Source organism: Marmota marmota, unplaced genomic scaffold (assembly GCF_001458135.2).
Source record: "Marmota marmota marmota unplaced genomic scaffold, marMar, whole genome shotgun sequence".
NCBI lineage: Eukaryota > Metazoa > Chordata > Mammalia > Rodentia > Sciuridae > Marmota > Marmota marmota.
Window position 1 is genome coordinate 1,478,865 of NW_025999895.1, and position 9,601 is coordinate 1,488,465.

The following is a 9,601-nucleotide window of genomic DNA, read 5'->3' on the forward strand; positions in this document are numbered from 1 at the left end:
GGATGACCTGCGGGCAGTGAGTGTCCCCCGCCCCTCCCAGGTCCAGAGCCCACCGCCGTGGGAGCCCTGTTCACCACCTTCCCTGCCTCCAGGTCAACTCAGAGCTGTCCAGGGAGCGAGGCAGCCTGGTCGAGGTGGTCCGCCAGGAGTTTGCTGACCGGCTGGCGGCCTCTGAGGAGGAGAACCAGCGGGTCAGGGCCGAGCTGGCTGAGCTGCAGGCCCGCCAACAGCTGGAGCTGGATGAGGTGCACCAGAGGTGGGTAGCCAGGTGGCAGGGGCCGGAGGCCGAGGGCAGGGCAGATGCAGCACCCCCCAGCACCACGGCAGAGGGCACCACAGATGAGGAGGGTGAGCAAGGTGAAGGCCTCCGGGGTGCAGGCCGCCTGTGGGCGGGGGCTGGCACGTGGTCCAGGTCCGAGTCCAGGAAGCCTGGACCAGTACCCCAGTGGCACTGAGTCCGGGGGGCATCTGGTGCCTGGCCTCACCAGGAGCACCTGAGCAGGTTGCTTCAAGCTGGGGCTCAGAGTGTGCTTCTCCAGGGGGCACCCCAGGGCCTCCTGAGGGCTGGAGGCCTGGGTAGGGCAGCTGATACACAGAGAGGGGAAGCTGCAGGGGCAACAGTGAGCCCCCAGGGACCTCATGGGCCTCCTGCCACCTGCCCACACTTGCCATGGCCCTGAGGGGTGGGTATGAGAAGTTCACGCCTGTCCTGGCACAGCCCCCTGGCCTGTGCTGCTCCAGGCACGCTCTCTGGGTTCTGACCCCCGTGAAGGCAGCTTCTCTGGGCCCAGGCCAGCCTTGGAGCTGTGGCCGGTGGGCTGGGCAGGCTGGCTGCCCCTGAAGGCTGGCCGAGGGGGGGGCTGTGCAGAATCCCACTGTGTGCCTCTGCAGGGTGAAGACAGCCCTCGCCAGGAAGGAGAAGGCCGTGAGCAGCCTCCGGAGACAGCATGAGGTGGGTCCCAGGGTCCCTGTGCTGGTCCTGCCTGAGGTTGGGGCAGCCCACGGCTGACTCTGGTGCCCGTCATAGGCTGCCATGAAGCGGGCTGATCATCTGGAGGAGCTGCTGGAGCAGCACAGGCGGCCGCCCCTGAGTGCCAAGTGACGCCACCTGCAGGACGGAGGCAGGCCGGAGACGAGGAGGGATGCGATAAGGAGTCCCGCTGCCGTGCCGGGCCCTGGGGCGCATGCTGGCCAAGGTGCGGCCTGCTGCCCTGCTCGTGAGCCCTGTGCTCAGGGCACCCAGTCTGTGGCTGTATTTTTTACAGTAAAAGAGGTGGTTTTTTTTTTTTAAGAGTCCTGTGTCACCTGCCTTATGTTTCTCTCCTGGGCTGGAGGACACCGCAGAGCTCAGGCCTGGCTCCAGCCCTCTCCTGCCTCCCCATCTCCCTCCTTTGGGCTGTTCAGACTGACCAGGAAATGGCAGGTGGCTAGCAGCCCTTCTGCTCTCAACGCCCCTGCCACTCCCATCTGTTCTCTGCCTTGCCCTGTGGCCCTGAGACTCAGCTCTGGTGCCCAACTTGGAGAATGGCCCTCTGTCCCCACCTGGCCCATAGGAGGCTCCACGCAGTCTGTGGGTGCCTGAAGCCCCTGGGCTGCTGTTGTGTCCCCCGTGACTGGAAAGACTCCAGGGGAGCAGGTGGCCCTCCTAGGAGACCGCCCCCTACTGAGGCGTGACTGCCGGGAGCCCTCTGGAAACGGGGACTAGACAGGCACCCCGAGGAGGGCGGGCACTGCCAGACCCTCCCTCTGCAGCCTCTGCACTTGGCACTTTAGCTCAGAATCTGCGAGTGCCCTTCACCTTGCGGGTTGTCGGCACGGACAGGTGGAGGCTGCAGCCTCGTGGACAGGAGAGCCCTGGAGCGCTTGCAGGGAGGTGAGGGTCTACTCAGCAGGCATGTTATCCTGGATCGGGCTTCCGTGTTGGGATGCTGCCCAGCAGCCCCAGGGGGCCTTCACCCCAGGCCTCTCTCCTCGCCTGCAAGTGGTGTGCAGACCCCAGGAGGCTTCCTGTGCATGTGGTTCTGCTGCTGTGTCTGGGACGGCTCTGAGGGTCTCCCCCCATGGGGGCCCGACCAGCCCCATGCCCCCCTGCCCTGTACCACCTTGCACCCGAGTCACCATCCTGTTCACTGCTGGACATAAGCCATGTCTGCTCCTTGTCTAGCCCCCTCCCAGAGAAGAACTCAACTGGTCCCTGGTCTCAGGCTAGGCCAGGAGGCTGTCGATGGCTCCCCTACACGGCAGAGGGTGAAGGCTGCTGGGCCTCTCTGCTCACCATCTGCAGGACAGGGTTGCTGACCAGAAGGAGAAGCCCAAGCCTTTGGGTGAGGCTGGGGAAATGCCCCTGACCAGGACACAACCTGGAGGCAGATATGAATTTGGGAGAGAGTGCATGTTGTCAGGAAGGCCTGGACTCCTGGAGAATGAGGGTGGACAGGGCTCAGAGGGGAGTCCATAGCCCTTGGGTCCCTCTAGCAGCCTGTAGCACTCGGGAGTTCCACAGGAAGTTTCCTGGGGTCTCAGGGGCAGCTGTGCTCTGGGGGCATCTGTTAGTCCTCAGCCTCCTGCCTGGGCCTTCCACCTCCTCCTACTGCAGGTTGTGGACCAGAGGTCAGGGCAGGGGCAGCCGGATGTCACCCAGCAGGACGTAATCCTGTGGAGCTCCTGTGGGAAGGGAGGATCTGACCATGGGGGGGTCCCTAAAGTGATAGGGTGCCTGAGTAGAAGGGTCTCTGAGTCGAGGTGGAGGAGCCCAGACTCCCTACCATCTTCAGGGCCGTGTTCTGTCCCTGGACTGTAGAGTGGTGGGGTAAGGTCTGGTCCCTCGGTGAGGAGGAGAGCTCCCACAGCAGGAGGTCAGGTTTTAGGTGTTCTCTTTATTTTATTTTTGGTGCTGGGATTGAACCCAGGGCCTTGTGCATGTGAGGCAGGCACTCTACCAGCTGAGCTATATCCCCAACCCTAGGAGGTCAGGTTTTAGAGCCTCAAGTGGACTCTGCCTAGGGAGTCCCCCCGCCCACCTTGCTGCCCTTGTGGGTTTCATGTTCCCCACAGAGCCTGCGTCTGAGCCACATTCCTTCTGAGAGAGGCCACACCATCAGCAGCCATCTCTGTGCCCGACTTAGACCTTGCGGTGCAGACCCGAGCAGACACTGTACCTTCCGGGGCCCACAGGCTAGCGGGGGTAATGGGCAGAAAGCCAGGGACTTACCATTTCAGAATTCCTGCCCTTTATTTCCTTCCCTCTCTTTTCTTTAACTTTAATTTTCTGTTCTTTTTTCTAAGTTCTTGGGGAGGATACTTAGATCATTGATTACCAGCCCCTTTTCCTTTCAAATCAATGCGTTTAAGACTCTGAATTTCCCTCAGATTACAACTTGAGCTGTACCCACAAGGTTTGGTATGTTATATTTTTGTTAATGTTAGGTTTGATTTTCTTATTTCTGTGGTGGTTTCTTTGAATCACAGGCTGTTTAGAACTGTGTTGTTTTTCTTTAACTTTTGTTTTTGATTTCTAACTCATCTTCCCAGAGGACCTGTCCCCATGTTATTCCAGTCCTTTCACTTGGTTGAGATATGCTCTAAGGCCTGGCTGTTGGTCAACTTTGGCAGATGTTACATCTGTATATTTAAAGAAGAACGTGCATTCTGCCTTAGGGGGCTGCAGAGAACTGGCTACATCCAAGAGCCAGCCCTTCGTATTTCCCGAGCCCTCTGTAGGCTGACTGCTTCCTTTGGCTCTCGGTCTCTTGGTCCCTGGGGTCGAGTGCTAAGGTCTCTCACCGTATTTGTGCATCAACTCTGTCTCATTCTGGTGTGTTCATTTTTCCCGTTGTGCATTTGGAGGCTGGACGTTCAGAACCATGGTGATTCCCTGAGATTGGCCCTTTATCGTTGAGTCCTTCCTCTTTGACCCTAGAAATGCTTCTTGCCTTAAAGTCTCCTTCATCTGATAGTAAAGCTTTCTCTCCTTGGTACCTGCATGTGTCTCTCTTTTTAAATTTTTTAAAAGTACTTTTATACCTTTGTTTTATTTATTTTTGGGTGGTGCTGAGGATGGAATCCGGTGCCTCACATGTGCCAGACCAGCGCTCTGCCCCAGCCCCGCGTGGTGTCTCTTTGCCCTCTTTTTACTTCCAACCTTTCTATGGCCTTAGAGTTAAGGCCACTCCCAGGCGATAAGCACAGCAGGTCTGGCTGTGAGTTGCTGACCCACTTTTGCTCTGGTGGGCAGGCCGGGGAGGAGGGGGCCGAGGGGCCAGGTCTGTGGGGCCGGCTGGGTTCTCTGTGTCCTGGCTCCTCCTGGGGACCCCGCTGGAGCTGCCATGTGGGCACCTCCTCCCTGGCAGATCCTGAACACCCAGGAGGCTGCTCAGCCCTTAAGCAGTGTCACTGGCTGGACCGTGCCTGGCAGGGGAGCCTGTGCCCCTCACGCTCACCTCCGGGGGCGCTCTCTTTCTGGGATCTCATACCCCATGTCTTTGATGCTTTGTTTGCTCATAAAAGAAAACATGATGCACCTGTGAAGGTCATAGTGTATTGGAGGATGGGAGGGGCTGTGGGGAAGACCGGGTCAAGGGGAGCGTGAGATTCTGGGGGTGAGTGAAAGGCAGAACGGTGGGTAGGGACCTCACTGGGACGTGACATTTGAGGAAAACACTGAAGGAGAAGAGGGAGTTTGTCATGCAGCTGAGGAGCATGCCAGGCTGGGGGGACAGGGACAGGGTGTTCCTGGTGGGGCACTGGACGAGGCCACCTGCTCTCAGGAGTGCACTGAGGTAAGCCACTCTCCACACCGGATGACAGGCCAGGAGGGGGCCAGGGACAGCATAGAAACGGTGCTCACACTGAAAGAGGGTGGGCCAGTGTGGGCAGGGCAAAGACCAAGACGGGCCCCATGTCCCACCAGAGAGCTCGGGAGAGCTGGAGTCCTGGAGGACGGAGCACAAGGAGTGAGAGGGAGAGCCAGCCCAAAGTCGAGCGAGGCCAGGAGAGGCGGCCACCTGTGCGCTCTGGCCCTGGGGGCAGCCAAGGACACCTGCAGAGCACTCCGGGCCTCACTCGCCCTGGGCTGCAGGAATCCCCACACATGTCCACACATCTGCTGGGTGAGCTGGGGGTGTGGGGCCAGGTGGCCACAGGACAGACCCAGGGCCCACAGGAGGGGGCCCTTCAGGGTTCTGGGTCCAAGAAGCACCAGGCTAAGAGAGAGGGCAGACCCAGGCAGCCCAGGGCTGGGGGGACCTCCCTCCCAGTGCCCCCAGTGAGGTGAGACCAGGGGAGGGGAGGCCTGGACACCTGCCCGCCCATCTGCCCATTCCCCACCAGCCCCCAGCGCGTTCCGGCGGCTCCCAGGCGCAGGGAGGCGTTCACAGACACACGGGCAGCGGCACCGCATTTGTTTAGAGCTCTGTTTCTGCCACTTTCCTGGAACAGGCTGTGTCTACCCTTGGTCTCCTCCGTGAATGTCCACTGGGGCACATGCTCACCCCACACAGCCCTACAGGGACCTCTTGCTGGTCCAGGGCTGGTCAGGGTATTACTTCTTCTTTGGAGTCTTCTCCTTCTTGATTAATTCAGAAAATTCTAGGGCAGGAAATCCATACCTAGTAAACACGTCTGCTTTCTGGCAGCCTAGGCTGCTGGCCCCTGAGGGGGGCAGGCTGCGGGCCCCCAGACGGCCCAGGCTGCGGGCCCCCTGGTGGCCTCAGCACTGGTGAGGCTTGCCCCTTTCTGAGGGCCCACAGTCTGGAGGATCTGACGTCCCAGCCTGCCTGAGCCCTGGTGTGAGCTGGAAGACCAGTGAGTGGACCCTCCCTGAGCTCAAATGACCTGGGTCCGCCGAGACCCTCAGAGATTCCTGCCTGACCCTTCTGAGCAGGTGCCCTGTGATCAACCCGCCTTTCTCAGTGGGGAAACTGAGGCTGGGGGCCTGAGTCCTGCACAGCCCCTTGGCCAGCCATCTGTTTTATGCCTGTGGCCCAGGTGGGTAGGGATGGGCGCACACCTGGACAGTGGTGTCTGGGGCCCTGGGCCGGTTGGCTCTTTCCTGGTGGCCACTTTGCCTGCCCTCTGCCCCAGTATCATGACAGCGAGTGGTGGCCAGAAGTCTAGGGCAGCCAGAGCCACAGGCAGCCTGAGCCCTGCCGCTTCCCTGGGCACAGCCCCACCCATACTGTCTCTGCCCAGCCAAACTTCCCAAGCCCACCCAGCACCCGTCTCTGCTCAGTGAGACACCCACCCACTCAGCAACCCCCAGACTGGTTCCCCACATTGAGTTGGGGTGCTGAGAGATCTGGGGTGGGGTGGCCACTCAATGCTATGTCTGGATAGTGCGTGTCCAGCACTGGCCAGGGCCTTACTGTGGGGCCAGGTGGTCACATGGGGTGGGGCACTGGAGGAGTCCCTGGGGCCCCATCTGGCTGCCCCCACCTTCGTAGTCGATCCTTCCGTCCCCATCTGTGTCGGCTGCCTGGATCATGGCCTCGGCCTCCTCATCCGTCAGGGGGGCAGTGGGCATGTTACTGGGGATGGTGGTCAGGAGGTACCTGGGCCGAAGGGGGCTCAGGTCAGGGCCAGGAGGGCCTGACCTTCGCAGCTGCTCGTCCCCACTTCACAGGTGGGGAAACCAAGGCCCTGGATGGATGCCTCAGGCCCAGAGTCCCCCACCCTCTGGGTTTGGGTCCAGCACTGACACTGTGGCCCTGGCCAGTGGGGCTCCAGGGGGCATGTCAAGTCTGCTGGGTGCATGGGGGCACCAGCTGTGGCTGGCCAGGGACACCAACACCCTTCCCAGCCCCTGCCGTTCATTACTTGATCTCATTCCACTCAATGAAGCCGCTCTTGTCCTTGTCCAGGGTCTGGAAGGCCTTGCGGATGGCGCTCTCCAACTGTCCCGAGGTCTGGAACTTGCGCATGTACTCAAAGAACTTGAGGTAGTTGAAGGACCCTGGAGCCAACCGGGCTGGCATCAGAAGGGCCAGCTGTGCACAGGGCTGGGCAGGTCAGTGGACCCAGAGATGGGGTCATCCAGGTCCACTTCCTTTCTTCCCTGCCCACCAAGGTCATAGTCCTGAGTCCCTCAGTCCCAGGGACACAAATCAGATGTCCCCTGCTAAGCCTGGGCCCAGGGACAGGGGCAGCCATGTCCCATTCCCCCTTCCCAGGCTGGGGCCGGGCCCCCAGAGCTGGCTATACCGTGGTGCCTCATGTCTGAGGGCAGAAGCTCTATGTCCTTGTCTGATAGGGATGTGCCCATGGCCAGGGCCATCTTCTTCATCTGGGAGGAGAAGTCCTCGTCCATCCTGTCCTGGGGTGGGCAGAGAACAGCCTCTTGGTACGTCCCTGCCCAGGTGTGCACCGCCCACCTGGGCAGCAAACATCATGACTTTGACATGTGGGGTGGCCCCAGGCTTAGAAGTGGGGCAGCTGGTGGAGGGGTTTCCATGCCTCAGTTTCCCCACTGAGAAAGGCAGGGTAATCCTGGGGCACCTGCTCACGGGGGCAGCCCCTGAGCCTGGGTGGCCAAGGAGGTGCCGGCATCACTGTCCGCACTTTACAGGGCAGCTGGGCAGCTGTGCCCCTCATGGCAGAGCCTCATGACCTGTGGGCTCTCAGGTTCTTTCCCTGGGGGGTGTTGGGTTCCAGGATGTGAGTAGGAACAGCTATTTCAGAGTCCAGGGCTGCGGGCTAGCAGGTGTCCAAGGCCCCTGAGCCCTCCAGAAAGTTCACAGGGTGATGGAGACATCTAGAACACAAGGCCCCACCAGGAGGGGCAGTGTGCACTCATGGCCCTGCCGGGGGCTGGGCAGTGGCTAGAGGCCTCTCTCCTCTCCTCCTGATAGGTCAAAGGTTGCAGCCCCACCCTGGGGCCTGGACATGGGGAGCACTGGATGCAGCCCCAAGACTGGATCCTGCTTCCTGCTTGGGGTGGCTCCCCTGGGGCAGCCCCTGTCTTCTAGCAGGAGGGAAGGGGATGGTGGGGCCTGGGCTTTTGCACGTTTGATGGGCTTAGAGCTGCATCCCCCATCGTCACCTCAGTGGCTAACTCCTGCAGCATAGCAGAGGCCCTACCACCCTGGGACTGGGCCTGGTCCCTGACTCCCCTCCCCGGGCATCTCAGGGTCCATTCTGGAAGAGGAGGAGACGGTCTGCCCACTTGGGGTCCTGCTGGGGGACCTGCCACCTGCTTCCATCAGGAAGGGGCCCAGCCAAATTCTAGGCCAGGCCCGGCCCGGCCAGAAGGCGACCTCCTGTCCAGAGTCTGCTGGGGCCGGGGCCGGGGAGGCAGGGCCTTGGGCTCTTGTTTATTTATAGCTCCTGCGTCCAGACCTGGGATGGGGTTTGACCAGTCCCCAGAGAAAGGCCCCGATGTCCAGCCTGATGGGGCTGCAAGGCCCAGGTGAGCAGGCCCCGCGTTCCTCTCAGCGCCTAGAGAAGTCCTCAGGCCTCCTTTCCCCTCCCATCTCCCGGCCTCCACCACCAGAGCTGACTGAGCTCCGAGGCCTGCCAGTGGCCGTGTCCCCAGTACTGCCATCAGCTGGGCCTTTGTGCCCAACCACTCCACACCACCCACATGGCCTTCCCTGGGAGCGGGGGCTGCCCCAGCACCCAACCTCTGCCAAGGACTTCAGACGCGACGGTGAGAGGACTCACTGGTGGCCAGGAGATGATGGGCACAGGGGATCCACGGATGGGGGCTAGGTGAGGGGCCAGAGCCAGCTCAGGGCTCCTGGGTCAGGAGGCCCTGGAGCCACTGCCCTGTGCACCCCAGGGCCCAAGGGTGGTGGCCGTCAGCCCCTGTGCAGTCCTGGCTCACGGCCACCCCCCGTGGGCACACGTGCGGACCCGGGCCGCCCCCCGTGGGCGCATGCGCGGACCCAGGCCCACTTGGCTGCCTTTGGAGCAGAACTCCCTTGGGGCCAGTGGGGGCGGCTGGCAGAAGAGCTGCCCCTCTCCTTCCTCCTCCTTTCCCTGTCTCCCCTGGACTTTGCTAAGTTCCTTCCAGATTCCAGGGCACCTCTTTGTCCTGAGTATAAAGACAAGCCCCAAGCTCCTGCTGTCCAGCTTGGGCAACTCTAGTCGGGCCTAGTGCCCCGAGCTTCCCAGCCCGGACAGCTTACCGCCTGGCTTTCCTCGGGGCTCTTGGGAGGCAGTCAGGCCGGGTGTTAGAGGACTATGGGGACGTCAGGCTTTATACCTGGGAGCGCCCGGCTTGTTTACATCTTGTGACTGCAGCTGTCCTCCACCCGTCCCGGGTACTCCAGCCTGGCACTGGCTGCCCCAAGGGGCTTGCTGGCACTTGGCTAGCCTGTCCAGACTGGGCAGTACCTGGCCTTAACGGGCACGGCGTGGGGGTGGGGAGGGGCAGGCAGATGGTGCAGGGCCAAGGGCCTTGCCCAAGGTCACAGGATGGAGCCAAGACCTGGAGCCTCCGCCACACGTGGAGACCCAGGTCCTGACGGCCCTGGACACTGGAGCGCTGGGCCGTGAAGCTCGAAAGATGAGGCCGTGGCCATTGCCTGGCATCTGTGGGCTGGTGGGACCCTGGAGAGGTGGTGCTGTGGCATGTTGGGGACCTGAGCCAGGGCGAAAGCTCACA

At 61.4% G+C, this 9,601-nt stretch overlaps 2 protein-coding genes across 6 annotated transcripts in view; one reads left to right on the top strand and one right to left on the bottom strand.

The window, feature by feature from the left end:
• Window positions 1-3,968, top strand: part of Cep131 (centrosomal protein 131) — a 24,569-nt gene extending 20,601 nt beyond the window's left edge. For 3 of the 5 annotated variants that reach the window (XM_048797460.1, XM_048797446.1, XM_048797466.1), the window contains 3 exons: window positions 41-256; window positions 892-952; window positions 1,028-1,271. In XM_048797460.1, the coding sequence (XP_048653417.1) occupies window positions 41-256; window positions 892-952; window positions 1,028-1,102 (352 nt within the window). In that variant the 3' untranslated portion in view covers window positions 1,103-1,271. Of the gene's footprint in view, window positions 1-40; window positions 257-891; window positions 953-1,027; window positions 1,272-1,292; window positions 2,325-3,054 lie in introns of those variants that run through there. The other 2 variants (XR_007345108.1, XR_007345107.1) reach the window with 2 other exon arrangements.
• Window positions 3,969-5,503: 1,535 nt separating this feature from the next.
• Pvalef (parvalbumin like EF-hand containing) lies at window positions 5,504-7,312 on the bottom strand. The gene is made up of 3 exons (XM_015504254.2): window positions 7,198-7,312; window positions 6,814-6,949; window positions 5,504-6,548 (listed from the first exon to the last, which is right to left on the bottom strand). The coding sequence occupies exons 1-3, from the start codon at window positions 7,301-7,303 to the stop codon at window positions 6,359-6,361; spliced, it is 432 nt and encodes a 143-aa protein (XP_015359740.2). The 5' UTR covers window positions 7,304-7,312; the 3' UTR covers window positions 5,504-6,358.
• Window positions 7,313-9,601: the final 2,289 nt, after the last annotated feature.

Coding starts and splice junctions, on each gene's coding strand:
- Pvalef (XM_015504254.2), bottom strand. CDS start 7,303: ATGGACGAGGACTTCTCCTCCCAGATGAAGAAGATGGCCCTGGCCATG. Junction 6,950..7,197: donor CTCAGACATGAGGCACCACG/GTATAGCCAGCT, acceptor GGTTGGCTCCAG/GGTCCTTCAACTACCTCAAG. Junction 6,549..6,813: donor ATTGAGTGGAATGAGATCAA/GTAATGAACGGC, acceptor CCTTCGGCCCAG/GTACCTCCTGACCACCATCC.